Raw genomic sequence first — 20,300 nt, 5'->3', positions numbered from 1 at the left:
ATCAACTTTTTAGGAAGCTCTAAGGCATTAGTGACCAAAAATGTGAAGCAAAAAAATAAATATTCCTGGAGTTCCCATCATGGTGCAGCAGAAACGAATCCGACTAGGAACCATGACGTTGCGGGTTCGATCCCTGGCCTTGCTCAGTGGGTTAAGGATCCGGCGTTGCCATGAGCTGTGGTGTAGGTTGCAGACGAGGCTCCAGTCTGGCGTGGCTGTGGCTGTGCTGTAGGCCAGCAGCTACAGCTCCAATTGACCCCTAGCTTGGGAACCTCCATGTGCCACAGGTGTGGCCCTAAGAAAAAAAGTAAAAAAAAAAAAAAGGAAAGAAACATTCTGGCCTCATGTTTTGGCAGAATATACTTATCTGTAGCAGAAAATTTAATTGAGAAGCTTGGCCTTTAATATGCATCAAAGAGGTCTTATTTATGAATGGTTTAAATATTTTAATGATTAACGAAGTCATGAATGGACTCAGAGCAGCTGTCTTATTTTTTTATTGATCAATCATAAACTTGTCCTTTTAAAATAAATCCTAACAGCTTATTTAGCTTACATTCAATGACCCTCCCACACACATATTCACAACTCTGCTGGCAAACTTTGAGAATAAAATATAGGTAAATAGTGAAATTATTCTTAAATAATTCTTCACTCCAAATAAAATACTTCTTCAAATATTTCCTAACAAAATCTAGTACAACAGTCCAGTTTGTGCTAACATCCTTCCAAGTGTACACATAATTCCACTTATCGACCAAGTTTAAAGAAAAAAATACATAAAAATGAACAATATTTTAAAGTTGACATTTCCTGCTGAAACTGACTCTTCTCCAAACCTACTAAAAAGCATTTTATACTTTAAATTTGAAACTCATTTAAGTCACTGCTCTTACTTTTAAATAAATTCCCTCTATTGCTCATATTTTGACATTTTTTAAATCCATTGTGACTAAATTTTTCTAGGTTTCTCTTATGCTTATTACTGTTAATATTACTATAATTATTAATAATAAATTTACCATGCCTTGGATGTTTCAAAAACTTATAGACTTATACATTTATTCTAACCATCTTAAACAATATATGTTTATTTTCTCGAAAGGGTGATAAATATGGGTGTGGAGGATGACTTGTACTAACAATCGTTTACAAAAATATATAAATATTTACCTTCACACTTCACCCAAGTAGGCAAAATCCTTTCTTGCTCTCTCAATCTGTGGTGGCACTCTTTTCAACCATTTATGGAAGTGCACGTTTGCCCTCTGCCCCAGAACCATCCTTCGGATGCAGTAACCTGGGAACTACATTAGCAGATCTTTGAAACCTGCCTCAATTCAAGGCTGCTACTCAAACTCCCACAAGCTTCAAACATACCACTTCCTTCAGGGATTGTTTTGTTTTGACTTTTCCCAAAGTGGGGTTGGGGGGGAAAACACAATTAAATTCTATTGAAGCTACCACACGGAAGACCTAAATATCACATTCTCCCACCCCACCCCACATTCTCTTGCTCCTAAGTCTTCCTCCATCCTGTATCAAAACATTAATGTACATTGAGTCAAAAAACTGTAGACTCACTGTGGTCTTCAGATTTGGCTAGCTTTCTCTTTGGCTGATCTCTCTACAAGTTGGAGTTATCTAAATTGCATTTTTAGTTCTTCACGATTACTATAAACACATATTTAACAAATCTATATGCATTCCAATATTTAACATATCTAAAAGAGTTCAGTCATATGCATTTTTATGGATTATTAGTAGCCTACTTTTTTTTCTGGACCCACCCTGACTCAGACTTGGTCTCCAAAAATTATATGTCCATATGCTATAATACAGACAATTCCTAAAATGTTGGCTGTGTGAATCATCATTATAAGAGTCTTCTCTCAGAAATCGCACCCAGGATCAGCGTGGATTTAACCACTTCATTCCAGGAGACCGGGCAGCATTCTCCTTCACGAGTTCTTCTCTCACAGCATTGCCATCTCCAGATGCCATGTCATGCTCTAAAATTAGAAGGAATACAAATCATGTCCAAATGTTTAAAACTCCAGGATCAAGCCTGGTTTGGTCTTATTTCTATATTACAGTGGATTTACAATGAAATCTTTAATAGATTCAAAGACTTTCACGTGCTCTCTACCAATCAGTACCTCCTTGAATTATTTCTCTTCATTCTCTATCACCTGACATTATTTTAAGCATGCATTTGTCTTTTTTCCCTGCATTATCTCACTGTACCATTAGAATATCAGCTCCATGAAGATAGGGTCTTTGTCTTGTCACTGTTACAACAGTGCCTGGAACATAGTAATCACTTAATAAATACTTAAGGAATGAGCAAATGCTGTAAGTATGGATCTCTAAGTAAGATTTGTATATTATCTGATATGGAAGAGGAATTAGCTTATTGATGTGGCTCCAGAATGCAAAGCAGACCGAAGGGCAGAACTTTTATAAAGATATTTCTTGCTCTACGCAAAAGTTTGTAATATTTAGAATTTCTTTTTTTTGTCTTTTCTTTTGTTGTTGTTGTTGTTGCTATTTCTTGGGCCTCTCCCGCGGCATATGGAGGTTCCCAGGCTAGGGGTCGAATCGGAGCTGTAGCCACCGGCCTATGTCAGAGCCACAGCAACGCGGGATCCGAGCCGCGTCTGCAACCTACACCACAGCTCATGGCAACGCCGGATCGTTAACCCACTGAGCAAGGCCAGGGATTGAACCCGCAACCTCATGGTTCCTAGTCGGATTCGTTAACCACTGCGCCACGACGGGAACTCCATATTTAGAATTTCTTAAATGAAAATTTCTGCTTCTAAGAGAAATGAGGCGTGTTTGCTTTGGCAGTGTACATCATGAAATGGAGTGCTATAAGATTCATCAAACTTTCCAGATCTTGCCATTACCCCCCACAAGCAAAAAGGTGCTTATGAATTCCCAGTCTTGGAAAGCTAGAGAGTCCACTATTGGACAACAACAAATGGAGACAGGAAACCAGGAGGCCCATTTGCCAAGAATGTTGTGACCAATGGGTGGAAAGTTAGGGAAGACAACCTCATGCAATAACTGTATGAAAGCCACCTCCAAAGTCCCTGTGCAGAGGAACCTTGGTGCCATTTACAAAGGCTTGTGTGGAGGTGATGTGAAGCCTGAGGCAGGATGGAGGCCCCAAGCCCCCTCCTGTAAACAGTAGTGCTTGGAAGTCCCATGTGGACGCTGCACGACTGAACAGAAGGCCGACTGCCAGGCAGTTTTGCATGGAGTCTTCAGGATATTTTGAGCTCCATCCTCAACCTGACTATGGTTTACCAAGATTACACTAATAGTCATCCTTAGTTGCTCCTTTAGCTCAAGAAAGGAAGCACCTTAGGTCAGAAAATGCTTTTTCCATACATTTCTAATAAGAATCTTGATACCTAATTTGGGTACAAAAATTTTTTTTTGTGTAACCTTTAGAGTAAACTTTCGTCCAGCAAAATACAGTTGTCCCTTGAACCAACGCTAGTGTTTAGGTGTGCCTAGGCCCCCCCCCACCCCCCACACAGTTGAAAATCCACCTATTGCTATGTCTGCCCCCAACACAAAGGAATTGGTAAATGACTCACTCAAGGTCTGGAAGCAGAAACAGTTTGGACAGAACAGGACTCAAACCCTAGTTCTTTTGACCCCATGGATTGAGCTTTCTAAACTAAAACAAACTTTTCCCTAGCACTTAAACATCTGTAATATAGGTACTCTATTTATTGGGGGAAATGTGCATATTAGTTCAAATTCATGTTCAAGGGTCAACAGTATCTATTTCAAGGCATTTATATGGTGGGGAAGATTTTTACAGACTCTGCAAGCAAATAAGAGAGGGTAACAGGCCCGAGGGAAAGAGACTGCACCAGTGGTCCAGTGGAAAAGAGGAAGGATGCTACTGTGTGTGAAGCAGGAAGGCTGGAGGTGAGACAACAAGAGTTCCATCATTGAGGATTATTCCAGAGAAGCTCAGGAGGCCCCCAGACATACATCCCAAACAGGGATTCAGTCCTCTCTTGGTGGGGAAGGTTTAGGTGCAATCTTAAACAAGTGAAGAGGAATTCAAAAGTTGTTCCTTCAATGTTCTTTTTAGCCTATTGTTTTAAGAAAGCAAAATAAGACAAAAGAAGTTTCAAGTGTTTGAGCTGGCTAGCTGTGCTGAGACACAATAGGTTACAAACCTGTACTAAAAGCAATCAAACCATTCAAAAAATGTCTCTTCTCAGAGAATAGCTGTTGGTTGCTAGAGGCTGAGGAACGGGGGTAACTCTTTAGTGGGTACTGGTTTTATTTCGGGCTGATGAAAGTGTTCCGGAACTAGACAGAGGTGGTGGTTACGCAACACTGTAAATGTCCTAAATGCCACTGAATTGTTAATTGTCAATGGTTAATTTTATGTTAGGTGAATTTCACCTCAATAAAAAAATGTTTTGGGGAGTTCCTGTCGTGGCGCAGTGGTTAACGAATCCGACTAGGAACCATGAGGTTGCGGGTTCAGTCCCTGGCCTTGCTCAGTGGGTTAACGATCCGGCGTTGCCATGAGCTGTGGTGTAGGTCACAGACGTGGCTCGGATCCCGCGTTGCTGTGGCTCTGGCATAGGCCGATAGCTACAGCTCCGATTCGACCCCTAGCCTGGGAACTTCCATATGCCGCGGGAGCAGCCCAAGAAATAGCAAAAAGACAAAAAATAAATAAATAAATAAATAAATAAAATAAAATAAAATGTTTTGGGATATAAACTCAGTTTTCTCCTGTCTTGCATTTGAAGGGCTATAGAGACAAGTCATGAGTATTTAAAATGTCAATACTGATCTCTATTTTCAGATCAAATATTCACAAAAATATTCACCTAATAGGTTAAGGAAAGGTTTTCACTTAAATTAATTTTTTTTTCTTTTTTCTCTTTTTAGGGCCGCAGCCGCAGCATATGGATGTTCCCAGGCTAGGGGTCTAATTGGTGCTATAGCTACCGGCCTACATCACAGCCACAGCAACGCCAGATCCGAGCCTCATCTGTGACCTACACCACAGCTCATCACCAGATCCTTAACCCACTGAGCGAAGCCAGGGATTGAACCAGCAACCTCATGGTTCTTAGTCAAATTTGTTTCTGCTGCGCCACAACAGGAACACCTAAATTAATGTTTAAGGGCATAGCCACACTGAATAATAATAATTCACTTGAAAACATAGTATTTCCCCTTTATCTTGATGGGCTAAACTGAACCCATGTGTAAGAAGGAGGTGAAGCTGGCAAATAAGCACATTTGTCAAAGAAGGGAAAGTATATCACTTGTTGATAGGAGCAGTTGTTGTGGCTACATGTTGATTTAAAGGAGCTACTTTCAGTTTGATAAAGTTTTATTGTACTAACCATTTATTCAGCAAGATAACCAGTGTGCACAGCATCATCTTACAGCCTGTTTTTTGTTTGTTTGTTTTGGTCTTTTTTAGGGTTGCACCGTGGCATATGGAGTTTCCCAGGCTAGGGGTCAAATTGAAACTGTAGCTGATGGCCGACACCACAGCCACAGCAATGCCAGATCTGAGCTGCATCTGCCATCTACACCACAGTTCATGGCAGCGCCAGATCCTTAACCCAGTGAGCGCGGCCAGGGATGTAACCTGCACTCTCATGGATACTAGTCGGGCTTGTTAACCGCTGAGCTATGATGGTAACTCCACAGCCTGTATTTCTCACATTCTAACAACCTATGTAAGACGTACATAAGAACTAACAAGTAGCATTATGAGTATTGCTACGCTTTCATTCAAAGGCTTAAAGATAATTCCCAAATTTTCATCACCGATACTTTTTTCTCTCCCAAATCCACGAAAAGACATGCTTGGAATTATTCCATTTAAATACTTCCATTTGGTTAAAAAAAGGAAATGTTTTATACTTTCTGCACCCAGTAAATTCCTCAGAGTATTCTATCTATGTGAAGTCGGGAGAGAAGCAGCTTTGTCTAGTACGTGTGTAAAACAGATCACTGAAGAATTTAAAGAACTTTGTATATCTTGGTTATTTTTTATTACAGGTTCCTGGCAATCAATCATATTTATCCCCCATATAAACTGGGTAAACTTTAGGAAAAATTATATAATTCTCAAAATTATTAATGAGGTTTCTTTGAAAAACAGCAACCAAATTCAACAACCACCCACCTTTCCTTTAAGTAAAAGAAACAAAATCATTTAAACCAACATCTTAGTCTACTCCATATTTTTTGTTATTCAAATGAAAAATCAAGCTGTTGTTGCAGTGTTTCTACGGGAATCACTTCTTACCTGTGTGAGAAACAAACCTCCGGTTGGCAGCCTTGGCTACTGAGTATTGGAAGGGAAACTTCAGACATTTGCCAGTCACCCTGTCACATATGCCCGACTGACAGCTGCAAGTCTGCTTGCATTCCATCCCGAAGGTGCCGTAGGGACAGTCTGAGGACAAAGGGAAGGTTGAGAGAAGGAGCTGCTCTGTATGCATCCGGGTCCATCTCCCAGCCCCTCTGTGCCCAGCCATGGGGGCTGAAAAGACCTCATGAGTCTTGACTGACAGATAAAACCTAGTTCTCAAAAAGCCCCAGGCTTTGAAAATGGAAACTTTAAGTCATCAATGTGACATCAGACACAGGAGAGCAGATAATGGATGCCTCAGTTGTAGTGTCTTGCTATGAAGTTTAACTGAAGACATACACTAACCAATATCCTTGAACCAGTTTTAATTCTATCTACTTTCTACTTAAGGTCTCACAGGCTACCTCTGACAGCTCAGTGAGGCAGACACTTGAACAGGCATGTGCACAGGCTCCTCACAGAGTTTAAAAGATATGAAGAGTTCCCTTGTGGCACAGCAGGTTAAGGATCTGGCATTGACACTGCAGTAGCTCGAGTTGCTGCTACGGCAGAGGTTCGATATCCAGCCCAGGAACTTCCCTGTGCCATGGGTGTGGCCAAAAAAAAAAGAGATATGATCCTGTTGTTGAATCCCCTGCATTCACAGACAATTTACTGTTCTAAATGTCTAGAAAAGCTGCTTAAACTAACCAGGGGCTAAGAGGGCTGTCGTCCCAGCTCTTCGTGAAGTGACCAATCCTCAATCTGCTCTAACTTCCTTATCTACCAAAATGGCAGTACAAATTTGCCTAACTTCTCCAGATGTAAAGAGGATTCACTAATGAAACCCTCTGCAGAGCTAAGATGTAATGCGCTAAATGACAAGAAACCTGAGAATTTATTTGTATAATCTACCAAAAAAAGAGAAAAACTCATTTATTAAGCATGCATGGTTTTCATGATGTAAAGAGCATCTCAATAGGCTAATCAGTCTTAAACAGCAGAGCAGAATAGATGCAGAATATTTAGTCTCCTGGCATGAGAACATCCTCATAAATGTACAATCACATATGAGTGAAGAAATAAGTTGTAAGGCATCTAAGCCTTTAGCAATCTAATATCCCACAGAATGATCAAGACAGATATTAATGAAATATACTTTTAAAAGAGATTTAGGACTGCTCCACTCTGCATCCTTCAGATTAAAAAAGCACCTGGTTTTAAACACTGGTCTCTCTGCTGGGAAAAGTAGTCCTCAAAAGGGATCTTGAAACAGCTTCTGGCAGAAAAGCACACAGGATTGGGATCTGACTGTGTCTCCAGTAACACTGAAAACTAAAACTTTAGCCAAATTTCTCATTTATGCTCCTATTGTATCCTCCAAAGTCTGAATAGTACTGGGCAGATAGTAGGCATTTAATAAATACCTGTGGGCTGGCTGATTGTTATCCGGGCAATGCAATGCCAAACATCTGAATATTTAGAAAACATCCAGATATGCAGCTAAGTATACAGTTTTCATGGGAGTGTTCTATTAAAAAAAATGAAGAGTTTGTCTATAGCAAAATATAATGTATCTATCCAGCTGCTGAGGTTCACACAAGCTCATTATTTCCAGCAGAGAGAAAAATGTTCAAACCAGACTCAGTTGCAATCTGAAGGATGTCCAAGAGCTACCCTAAATAGCTTTTAAAAGTATATCTTACTAACAGCTACCTCAGTCATTCAGTAAATCCTGGAGTGCTAAAGACTCCAGATGCCTTACAGCTTGTTTCTTTCCACACATGCAATTGGACATTTACAATCACATATACACAGCCAGTTTTTATGCCAAGAGAAAAAGCAATCCACGGCATCTACTTGTTATATTATAAGTATGATTGTGTTAACCACTTCCTCCCTAATTTCCTTATGTGAAGTACTCTTTTCTTGGCTGATAAGCCCTATAATTTACAGAAAATACAGATTCTTCTCAGCTGAAAGAAATGCATGTGAATAGCCACCAGAGACAAGGCTTCCTCAATATTCTACTTTGTATTAGTCATAAACAAAAAATAAACTAAGCAAAAGATAAAATTAACCTAATAGTGCAAGCATTTATTTCTTAATTAGTATGTAGTTAAAGTAGTAATATATTTCCTATTTAGTATGTTTTGTGGCTTAAAAGATAACTTATAAAATAGTTTTCTAAAAGAATTACTGAGATTAGCTCAATGCTGGATGATTGTCATTCATAAAAGTTTAAAATTGTATTAAACACATAAATAAGAATCATTTGGAAATTTCCCAGTCCCTTTAATTTCAAGATCATCTTTACATCATAAAACTGATGAATGGGACTTTAACATATATGTTGCATAGTAAGAATAGCTCTCAATGATGAGATCATGAGGTAGCCACATAGAGAATTTTTAAATTACCTTTCTTTAGTTTCTAAACATGTTCAACATTTTAAACTATAGTCACTAAGTTTGAAATAAATTCTACAAATGTTTAACTACATTATTTAGCTATAATTTCAATCTAATAAAGTTTTTCTTTGTCTGTAAGACTGCTAACCTCTTTCTTTACAGATTTCCAATTTTTATTTTTCTTTACTGTTATTTTCCTAGATGACCAAAACCTTTTATAAAGTGGCATGAGGTTAGTTTTAGACTTCAGGGAATCCTCTTCCAAGAATGTGAGTGGTTTTGCTAGATGACTTAAGCCACTCTATTTCATAAAGTGCATTAGTGCTGATCAGAAATATCTGATCTTGAGAGGTGCCCTCCATCCTGTGGACCCTTTTAAGATCAAAGAATCACTAAATCCCAGCGCTAGCCGCCACTCCGAGAGGTTATCCCTTGCAGACCTCTGTAATCACTGCCTGCAGAAGAGAGAACCCCTAAACCAGCCATAATAGATTATCTGTCAAGTTTTTAAAGTTTTCCAGAAAGGGAGGCAATACAATCTTCCATTGCAACTTTAAAATAAAAATCTCCTAGACATAAAGAGTGCAATGCTGTATTTCCTTCTGGGCTTGCCTGCACACTGGGTTCAGTTGCAATTTGCAGAGTTATCCCTCTCTCTCCCTATGACTGACTGCACCTGTGTGGGACCTGGTCCCTAACCTTCTGCATTTTTCCCCTTTGCATTAGGAGGAAAGCCTCCTTACCTCCCACGCTGGCTAAAAACCCTCAGTGTGCCCTGGGCAGGGGAGAGGCAAGGGGTCACTCTTTACCTTTGCAGATACCAAATTCGTCACCAAAATCATCCTCCTCACTGTAAAACTGACACCTCAGCCCGGGGCCACACTTCACGCCATCCATGCCTGAGACTGTGCGGTAACAAGTTTCTCCCAGCCCCGCGGCGCACACCCGGCAGCAGCCACAGTCATCCAGCACTGTTCTCTTACAGCGCAGGCTGCTTTTGCACTCGTTAGTGTCACAACGCTCGGGGCAATCCACCGCGTACTTGGTGCTCCAGGCCGCCGCCAGGTGCGCGGGGACCAGGAGCGTGGCCAGCAGCAAGAGGCTCTTCATGTTTCCCGCGGCTCCGGGCTCCGCTTCCCGCGCCGGGGTCTTCTCAGGCGGGAAGCAGCCGTCCAAAGTGGCAGCTGAGCCTCTGCCTACACGTTTAAGAGTTTTATACACTGGGTTGCCCGCATGCTTCCCCGTCATCAATTTCCTCAGCCCAGCAGCAGCGCTGTCCTCCTGCCAGGCTCTCTTGTTTTAGTTTATGAAATCCAGGATGAAGGCTGGATTAACACGCTGCTGCCATCCAGGAATTGAAAAGCCCCGAGCTGATGTCATCTGTTATGTTTAGATGGTTGTTTTGCATGAGGACTAAAAAACGCACTCACATCCGTCTCAAGGGCTCAAGGACGTCTGTGAGGGCGGAATAAAGAAGGTTGCATACCCTCCTCCAGGACAGGAATTGTTCTGACACCGACACATCGGTCAGGGTGTAGCTTTGTCTCAGAGCCTCTGCAGTCAGGAGGAAGATTATATCGACATGAATCATCAGGACCGAAGGAGCTCCTTTTAAAAAAATAAATAAACATTTGGTATTTCCCCTCAGTAAATAGCTATGAGATCACTGGAAGAAGAAAGAGAGTGTGTCTTTTCAATACTTAGAAGAAAGAAAATATTTTGAAAGGGGTCATTTTAAAGACCCTCTCTTCCTTCCTCCCACTCCTCTTCAAATGTTATTTCCAAAACAATTCGTATGACATATATCTAAGTTTATCGTGGATGTTGCCGTGTTTCTAGTAAGATGTGGAACTGCCACTGAGAATTTCCTTTAAAATCAATACCAAAAAAAATCACAAAAGAGCTAAGATGCTGCTGGCACTGTCTCTGGCTTACTCACTTCTGGAAAAACTTATCAATTGGACTTCTCCTGATCCAGAACTCACTGGGGAGAAGGCTCTTCCATCACCGGGTCTGCTTGTCCAATGATTGAGCCCATTCAGAGCCCTTCCCCTCAGCTCCCCACACTGACCAGAACCCTCACTTAAAACTGCCAAACAAGGCACCTATCCCAAGGACACAAAGGAGCCAGCAGGAAAATTGGAATGTGGCCCAGAGAGGCAGGTCACAGGAAAGGGAAAACATTACCCCAGGGAACAAAGTCTTCATGCTATGGTGGGTTACAGGGCCTGGGTCCCACTGCAGAAGAAAGAGCAGTCCTCTTCAAATATTCACTGGAACAAGGTTTGTGGGGCAGAGAGAGCAAGCTGAAAGAGGAGAGGAGGGAGTTCCTACACCAGCTGCACGATGGATTCCAAGCCCCACCCACCTGTCAAAAGAGACATAATTCCACTGTCATCTAGTAAATATACAACCAGTGGAGTTAATAAGTTTTTTTTTTGTGTGTGTGTGTCTTTTTAGGGCTGCACCTACAGCATGTGGAAGTTCCCAGGCTAGGGGTCAAATCGGTGCTATAGCTGCTGGCCTATGCCACAGCCACAGCAATGCCACATCCAAGCCACATCTGCAACCTACACCACAGTAACGCTGGACTGAGCAAGGTCAGGGATGGAATCTGAGCCCTCATAGATACTAGTCGGATTCATTACCAACACACTAAGCCACAACAGAACTCTGAGGAGTTAACTCTTGGTCGATCACAAGTTAGCTATGGGCAAGCCACAGGACTTCTCTCAGCCTCAGCCTCCTTTTTTTTTTTTTTTTTTTTTGAGAATTGACAGTATTCAAGGCAATCTCTTGTCCCCTCTAGAAGATGAGGCTGAGGCCATTGGATGTCACTTGATGATGATCAGCCTTCGAAAGTACAATTTTAGGAGGATGGTGGGAACAGAATCCAGACTGCAGGCCATTAAGCTGGTGGGAAATGAAGGCAAGAGTCTTAACTTCCAAATTACCCAACAACCCAATTTTAAATATTCTATCTTCATTCCCCCAGAAGGAAACACATACTTAGAAAATGGAATAATCTGAATAATTGTTTTCAATGGTGGGTAATATCCATTGAGTATGTACCAAGCACTGTTCTGAAGCATTTTATATATAGTAACTCACTTGTTCCTCACCACAGCCTTATGAAGTAGGTACTATTCTCATGCCCATTTTATGAATAAGGAGACTGAATCAGAAAGAGGTTGAGTCATGTGCCCAAGATCCCCATAATGTAAGAGGTTGAACTTGAACCTTGTCAGTCTAATCATTAAAGCCACACACTCTATTGCCTATTACAACATAATCATGCTTCCATGGCCAATGGTTTTGATGACCGAGTTCACAATATAGGCTGAGCCTGGGAAAGCTTTCTTATTCAAATTTTGATGAACCCCACTTTCTGAGGAGAGTGGTTAATTGGAATCTTAGTTAATAATAACACCTTATTATTATAGAAAGCTTATGATGTGCCAGACACCATACAAGGCACTTTATATGGGTTACCATATTTAATTTTCAAAACAACCTCAAGAGCTAGGTACTATTCTTACTCCGATGTTAGAGATGAGAAAACCCGGGGCCTAGAGGGATTAAGTAATTTGTCCCAGGTCACGCAGTAAATGATAAAACCAGAACTCCAACCCTAAGACAGACCATCTCCAGAGACTAGAATAAAGATTACAAAACCAAATGCTTGCAGGTGCCCCCAAGGTGACCCCAGTGAGTGAGGTGGTAAGCTGCACCAGCTGTCATGCAATGGGAGGGAGGGGGATTTGTCCACTTGAGAGTGCACGCCTCCACTAAGGGAAGCAGCTACTCTGTACGGCTGGCTACTGCTGCCATGCAGGAACAGGATTCCATTGTGCCCAATCTTCTAATTTATTTTAAAGAGAAGAGAATTTTTTTTTGACCATACCATAAGTTGGGTTCTGCATCCGCATCCGCATGCAGAAGTTCCCAGGCCAGGGACTGAACCCAAACCACAGCAGTGACCACACTGGATCCCTAACCTGCTGAGCCACCAAGGAACTCCCTAAAGTCCAGACTTTTTAATGTAATTCCCTAATTTTTAAATGTTGACCAGTATATTATTCAAATTAGAAAATATTGTATTGCCTTCATTTCCTATGAACTGGATCCAGTCTGCACACTAGTTTGGTCTTGCTATAAACTTTGGATTCTGTCAGAGCTAGATCCAAATCTTTGCTGTCACTTACTCCCTAAGGGACCTTAGTTTAATGTCTCTAAGACTTCATTTCCTCATTTTGTACAATGAGACTAATTATACCTTCTTAATAGGATTATTGCTAAGACTGATAAGGGATGGGAAGTGTCAATCAGTTAATATGCATTCAATAAATGATGGCTATTTTTCATTTTAAATTCATTTCTAGTCATCATAGAATTGGCAGTGAATACAGAAAAGAAATAAGGTAAAAACCTTCTGCTTTTTGTAGAAATTATAAGGAAGCAACAATGAACGTCTTTGAATGTTAAAATCACAAGTGTGGGGAGGAAGAAGGAAAGAGAAGCTCATGGGCAACCACCTACATTGCTAAAAACTGGTAATACCTTCAGTAGATGACAATGACACAGAGAGAAGGTATCAGTTGAGAATACCAAATCCTCAGTAGTAGTAAATCAAAACACAATACTCAGAAGAGTGAAGGAAATATACTCAACAGAGCTCCTAAGTGGTGGAACTATCCCAATACATAGTACCTAACAGCTCATTTTTGGAGATCCTTCAATTCCTTCCAAGACCCAACAAAAACTGCTCATCCCAGCACAGTCACTAAGGGATTTATGTCTCACTGTATTTCTGTCTTTCCCGTCCTTGAGCTCAGATCAACCAATCTTATGAGGAAAGCTAGCAGTGACCACAGAGTTAGGAAATCAGAGCATGAGTAAACAAGGAGCCAAGTTTAATCTGAAAAAAAAAATGAGGAAAAGGCAAAGGGGTTGATGATGAGGGCATGAGGTCCATGTTGGTGGGCTTGCTTTGCTGGGACTGGCAAATCTCTAATCTTGTTCTGTGCATCACTTGTTAGTTAGGCCAAGGGGAATCACATAAGCTTTCACAACTCTGAAAACACAAGTTCAATCTATAGTGGGACCATCTTGGAATCTAAAGGACTGTATGGGGGCCAGAGACACAATAAAAACCACATAACTATTCAACCCAGTACACCTAATGCATTTAAAATACCATTGTGACTTTTTACCTTAAATAAGCCTAGTAATGGACACTGGTATTTTGTGCTTGCTTTTGTATGCTGTAATTGCTCGTAACCAAATGGTAGGCATCTTTTCTGGATGAGTAAAGTGAGAAAGGCTCTGAGAAGTTTCCAAACCCTCATGGTCAATGCAAATTGTATCATGCTTATTGTGCCTTCCTCACAGACTCCTTTACCGGATAGATTTGATTTAAACTGAATTACAAAATGCAAAGACTTCCAAGGGGCAAGTAGAGAAATTTAGGTGTCTGAGACTGTTGTCTGTTTAGTTCTTGTTTTTGTTTTCAGTACCAAATCTTCCGGCTTTGACACCAGCTAACTGTAATTTTGTTAGCATATAATAAGAGCTGAATACTTTATAAATATGTAAACAATCAGCTGTTTCCCAGAGGTATTTTCAGAGAGTAGTAAGTTAAAACGGGCATCAATGTATTCCCTGGGGGAAGCGAAGTGAGGTGCAGGTTCTTGGATGGGTTGGAGTGAGGTAGAGGTTTCAGGAATGCAGAAGCAGCTGAGGACAGAATGGAGTCTGAGCAAGGACACTGGTCCCATCATGTCAGCTCCTGCATGACCTCTTAGCCTCTTGGCCGTCTAGCTTTGGCTCTGGCAGCACCACATCCACCCTGAGAAGAAGTCTGTGGAGCTCCTTATAGCCGAGAGACCCTGATGAAACATATCTGCCAAACTTTTAAAGCAGTCACAGGTCAGCTGTCACAGGCCCTGGGAACAGCTTGCAGGAGTTCCAGAAACAGCTCTGCCACTACCAAACTACATGATCTTAGGCAAGTCACCTCAGATACCTCAGCTCTTCTCTCTACCTCAATAATGAGTTGGGAAGACCAAAAGGGGCATCATGACTCTGACTACGAAGGGTCTAAATTTCTAAAGGTTTGCTTCATTCTTTAAAAATGACCTATGTCTTGGAGAAAATATTTCCCCCCAAATATCTCTTCAGTTCTCTAAGTTTTAATTCTTAATAAAGGCAATTTCAATAGTAAAGAGGGATATGAGGTTACAGGCAATTTTCAAAAACTACAACTGCTCAGAAGAGTAAAGAGAAGTGCACTTTTAAAATTTGGCTTCTTGCCTGCAGAGGGTGCTCTAATTTGTCTTAATGAGCTTGTCAGGGCTAGGTAGGTGGGGGACAAGGATGGAGGCTCAGGGCAAACAGCTCTGTAAGAACAGTGTGTGGGGGGCAGCTTGAGAAGATAAGGGAAGGACACCCAGGGCATCTATGACAAACCTCAACCCCAAACCTCTGGACACCCCTCAAATAACTTTAACACCACATCCATAGTTGATTCCCCTGAGGAAGCAGACACAGAATCAGGCTGTTTTCCTAATCCTGGCTAAATCCAGAAACTTCTACTGTTGGTTCACACTGGCAGGTGTTCTTTTAGAGTGAGAAAGTCTAGACCTGGGGATCTGTGAGGAGCATCTACCCACATCTCCTCTTTGCCCCCAGTCCTGGCAGGTGCTAATGTGAGGGGTCAGGCAAGTTTTGCTAACACCTAGCTCTTTCTCAAATCAGGGTTTCAAGTCCATGAACCCATCTGCAATATGCCGTACAGTATCCTTCTTCCTCCAAATATGAACCACATCCATAAACACCAAGCAATGCCCGGAAACCAATGGGACATAGTGTGAATACTGGAAGTAGCTCTGAATTTAGAACCAGGAGAACTGAGTTTGAGTCCAGCTCAACTATCAGTTTTGGTGCAAGACAGCAACCAGCCTTCAGGAGGAACATGATATCATTTTCTTTCAGAAAAATATAAGGGATAGAAACACTGCCGTCTCTTTCTTAAAGAGATGTTGTGGAGTTCCTGTTATGGCTCAGCAGAAACAAACCCAACTAGTATCTGTGACAATGCAGGTTCGATCCCTGGCCTCACTCAGTGGGTTAAGCATACAGCATTACCATGAGCTGTGGTGTAAGTCACAGATGTGGCTCGGATCCCAGGTTGCCGTGGCTGTGGCATAGGCAGGCAATTGCAGCTCCCATTCAACCCCTAGCCTGGGAACTTCCATATGATGCAGGTAAGCCCCTAAAATTAAAAAAAAAAAAAAAGAAAGAGAGAGGTTTTGCAAAGATCAAGATATTTAGATATGAAAACATACTGTCAACTCTAAGTTATCCTACAGGTGTGAAACATACTTATATATTCTAAAAACACATTATAGACCACAAAAGAAAATAAGCCTGGGGCTGTTTATCTCCAGCCTCACCATTCCTCCATTCCTCTCATCTTCTTTGAGGTGGTGCAATTTCTCACTCACTTCATCCACAGAAATGATGTCTGAACATCCACATTCTGGCTTAGAAAGATGCCAGCCCCTCTCCTTACAGCCTTGCTTCATCCGGAGTGGGATGACTAAACAGCCCACAGACTGCTAGTGTAAGCCAAAAGAGTTTTTTTTTTAATTACTAGTTTCCTAAATGACTAAAGAATTAACTTAGGCATTTAAGTCATTTGGACATTAGAACTATCTGACATAAGAGAACATAGGTTTAAAAAGTCATATTAGAAGTTATTGCTAAGACACTTGGAATTTTCACTAGGAATTTTGGAAAGACTAGGATTCCTGATTAATACAAGAATCATAGGAAATGATTCTGCTATTTTGCTTCTCTAATAACATGGCACTTCCTTTGCCTAACCTTAAACTGACCTCTTTTATAATGTAATAAAATATTAATCAGGACCACCCTCACCAGACTCATCAGAGTTTGTCTAGTGACGAAGAGCCTCAGCCTTTACATGACATGTGGGTTGAATAAATGATTGAATGTTTTAAAACAAATTAAAGGTAAGCACCAGAAAAGGAGAAACAAGAAGCATAACTTCCAAGCCTCTTATTAGATTTTTTTTTAAGGAACTGGCAATCTCAGACTCATTCTCTAGTCTGGTGTTGAAATATCTTGGCTCCCTTCTTCCTGGGATGTTCTCCATGAAAGCCCACATTGTGACCTTCTTTTTTTTTTTAAGTGTCTTGCGTTCTCTTGGCTGCCATGGGGTTCATGAAGTTTCCAAGCCTATAATCTGAGAGCATAATGTACCCTGAGGATGCCTGGGACAGGGCTCAGAGCAGCGTGCATCAAAGCACTGCCCCCCAGACCACCCGCCTCAGGCTTGTCAAAATGCCACAGCCAGAGATTCCAATTTGATGGGTCCAGCATGGGCCCCAAAAATCAACATTTTTAACAAAGAAGTCACTTGATTCTGACAAACACAAATATTGAGAAACTTCTAAACTGATGGTTTCTCCCAGTCACATCTCTGCATATTAGCAGAATTAGTATATGATGTTTACTCTGGAGATTTCTGATGGAAAAAGTCTGTTTGAGGGATTGACCTAGAATTTTTAACTATATTATGCACTTCAAATTTTTTAGCATATTTTACTGATTCTAAAACATACATCTTCACACATTAAGCTGAGATAGGCCATCGTGATGTAATTAGCATTGCTTACGTATTCACATAAGAACTGCCAGAATGAGTGCCAGTCACTTGAAAGAGAATCTCAAAGGCAAATAGTGGAGCTAGTTTTTAAGAAATGCTGCATTACTGATGATCTCTGTGGCTCAGGGGCCTATAATCTATCAAAAAGATATAAAATTGACCTGTGATTCGGAAGGACCAGATATGAATGTGGAGTCATTTAGGAATATTCTAACCAATTTACTGAATTTATATTTTCCTTCAGATGAATTTTCAAAAGTTCTAAATGATGGAAACGTGTGTCCAAAGAAGCCTAAAAGAGAACTTTCAATAAGAATAAAGAAAAAATCTGGTGATACAAAAGCTTATGTCAGAGTTTAATTGGAAGAATATTTTTCTTTCTTAATTATATATAACATAATGGCATAGAATGTACTGATAACATTTTACGTTCAATGAAATCCAGTAGTTGCCTAAACAAATAGACCTGCTTTTATTTTTACTGATCCACCATCAACAGTTTACTTAGCAGCAGAATGAATTGTTTTCCCAGTCTTCAATCTACTGTTAGAACGTTATATGATGAAATTGAAGACTCCACTCTTGCTAGCTGCCTGAAAAACATCATCCTAACCTGATCAGGTATTTTAGGGTGAGCTAGATGTGCTGAAAAGCCCCCATTTAATACCCACTCTCGGTTCCAAAGTGCAGACACACACACACAAACGTGCACATGCACATACACCCAGCCTATATTTCTAACAGTGGATCATGAGGTTGTGTATACACCACCACTTCCAGACAACATGCTGAGCCTGGCTCCTTTGTAAATATATTTAGGAAGTACTCACTGAATAAAACACCAAACAATGTCTCCAAGAATGAAAGGAATACGATGTACTTTGTGCTTTCTGTATTCAAAGTGTTCAAGATGGCAAATCAAATTTTCAGCCTTCGTGTGGTCACGTCTAGGAAGGATCAAAAGTATAACAAATGGATGGATGATTCGATGACCACTGACCCACACTGATTTTTTTAGCATGAATGCCTTCATTTTACAAACTTAAAATAATGGAACTTCAAATAAGGCCATGAATGGATCGCCTTTGAAGCACCCCACATCCAGATAAGAGCTTATACTGAAAACAAGAAAATGTAGGGTATCTGATCTTCTCAGGGAATGTCTGACAGGCACTACGGAAGGGACCTGAATGGAAACCACTTAAGCTGTTTGCAAAAGGGCTAACCTGTGTGGCACGCCTGGCATTATAACCTCTTCCTAGTTGGTTAACACACACATGTGCACGAGCGTGCACGCACACACACCACAGAGGCAACAACAAAACAGCAGCAGCAACAAAAACTGTGAGGGATTCACTCTAACAATCCTACATGGTGAGCCTTCAAAATTGTTCACCTGCAACTGCAAAGCCACACAAACCTGCTGCAGAAGAGTTGCTTCTCCTTCGAGGGGCAGACACAGATGAGAGAGCTTCACATTCAACTAGGAGAGTCCAAGACTTCAAAATGCAAAGGGATGCTTCCTTCCACATACCATCCCACTGCCAGGGCAATTAGAATAAACAGGTAATCAAAGACCTTTCATAACTAAAAAGAGGAGAAACAGGCTGACGCAAAAACATGACCCCAGAAAGCCTCTCAAGCCCTAAATATACCAGTGCTTAGAGCCAGAGGAAGTCTGATTTGAGAAGTGGTTCCAGGTAAGTTGTTTATTCAACTGCCAAAGAAACTAGAATGAAGAAACATTTAATAACTTGGAATTTTATAATGTACTTTTAACTAAATATTTTTTCAAACTTTTGTTTTACGTCTTTACCTGGAGTAATTATACAATACTAGTACTTAAATGTGAGTAAGTTACTAAATATTTCTCTTCTCAGAAAACAAATATGATGTTGGTAATGTGTCCACAGTCAATAACAAATGTGGCCTTGGCCTGAGCCTGCTCCCCTCTTTCCTCCATCCATGAAAACACTCCCCCCTCAAGGCTGGACTGTCAGGGGTTGTGTGAGCTCCTCCAGGCCAGGATGAATCCCTCCCCCAACCTGGCATTTCTGCACTCCCGATGTGCAGAGGGCCCTCTGGTTCCTATGAGCAGTGAGCAGGAACCATCTTACAGTCCTCAAAGTCGTGGTGATCCCCGCAACGCTTCCCTCGGATCCTGCAGAGCCACCTAGGGGCTCCAGAAACTGCACAGCCTCCATAAAGCAATAAGCAAACTTCAGGGACAGACTCACAAACCCCAACCCTCAAGTACCATTGAATTAGACAGCTGTCCCCAACCCCCACTTTCGCACAGCAACGCAGGATCTGAGCGTGTCTGCGACCTACACCACAGCTCACAGCAACGCTGGATCCTTAACCCACTGAGCGAGGCCAGGGATCGAACCCGCAACCTCATGGTTCCTAGTCAGATTTGCTTCTGCTGAACCACAATGGGAACTCCTTCTTCTTCTTCTTTTATTGAATTTTATTTTTTCCATTATAGTTGGTTTACAGTGTTCTGTCAATTTTCTATTGTACAGCAAAGTGACCCAGTCACACACACTATATATACTTTCTTTTTCTCACATTATCCTCCATCATGTTCCATCACAAGTGACTAGTTCCCTGTGCTATACAGCAGGATCTCATTGATCCTCCACTCCAAATGCAAGAGTTTGCATCTATTAACCCCACACTCCCAGTCCATCCCACTCCCTCCCCCTCCCCCTCTTCTAAATTGGAAAAACAGCTCCAGCCTTACACTATGAGCTCCTTACTGGAAAGAGTTTATCAAATCACTTTCTTCTCTGTCCTGTGCCTTGCGCCCCCACCATCCCTTCCTGCTCCA

General features: G+C 41.3%; 1 protein-coding gene across 2 annotated transcripts; it reads right to left on the bottom strand.

Moving 5' to 3' along the window:
• Positions 1–481: 481 nt before the first annotated feature.
• ESM1 (endothelial cell specific molecule 1) lies at positions 482–10,300 on the bottom strand. Of its 2 annotated transcripts, XM_047761615.1 has the most exons (3): positions 9,585–10,280; positions 6,320–6,469; positions 482–2,012 (listed from the first exon to the last, which is right to left on the bottom strand). In XM_047761615.1, the coding sequence occupies exons 1-3, from the start codon at positions 10,021–10,023 to the stop codon at positions 1,912–1,914; spliced, it is 690 nt and encodes a 229-aa protein (XP_047617571.1). In that variant the 5' UTR covers positions 10,024–10,280; the 3' UTR covers positions 482–1,911. The 2 variants fall into 2 exon arrangements, with proteins under 2 accessions (XP_047617571.1, XP_047617646.1); XM_047761690.1 differs by lacking the exon at positions 6,320–6,469 and having other exon boundaries at positions 9,585–10,300.
• Between the last annotated feature and the right edge of the window lie 10,000 nt (positions 10,301–20,300).

Source organism: Phacochoerus africanus, chromosome 1 (genome assembly GCF_016906955.1).
Source record: "Phacochoerus africanus isolate WHEZ1 chromosome 1, ROS_Pafr_v1, whole genome shotgun sequence".
Classification (NCBI taxonomy): Eukaryota; Metazoa; Chordata; class Mammalia; order Artiodactyla; family Suidae; genus Phacochoerus; species Phacochoerus africanus.
This window is presented reverse-complemented; position numbering and strand designations above follow the sequence as displayed.

What these genes read in the sequence shown, in the direction of transcription:
- ESM1 (XM_047761615.1), bottom strand. Translation starts at nt 10,023, where the DNA reads ATGACGGGGAAGCATGCGGGCAACCCAGTGTATAAAACTCTTAAACGT. An exon ending in CGAATTTGGTATCTGCAAAG is followed by an intron (nt 6,470 to 9,584) that starts GTAAAGAGTGAC and finishes CTTTGTCCTCAG; the next exon opens with ACTGTCCCTACGGCACCTTC. An exon ending in GAGGTTTGTTTCTCACACAG is followed by an intron (nt 2,013 to 6,319) that starts GTAAGAAGTGAT and finishes TTCTAATTTTAG; the next exon opens with AGCATGACATGGCATCTGGA.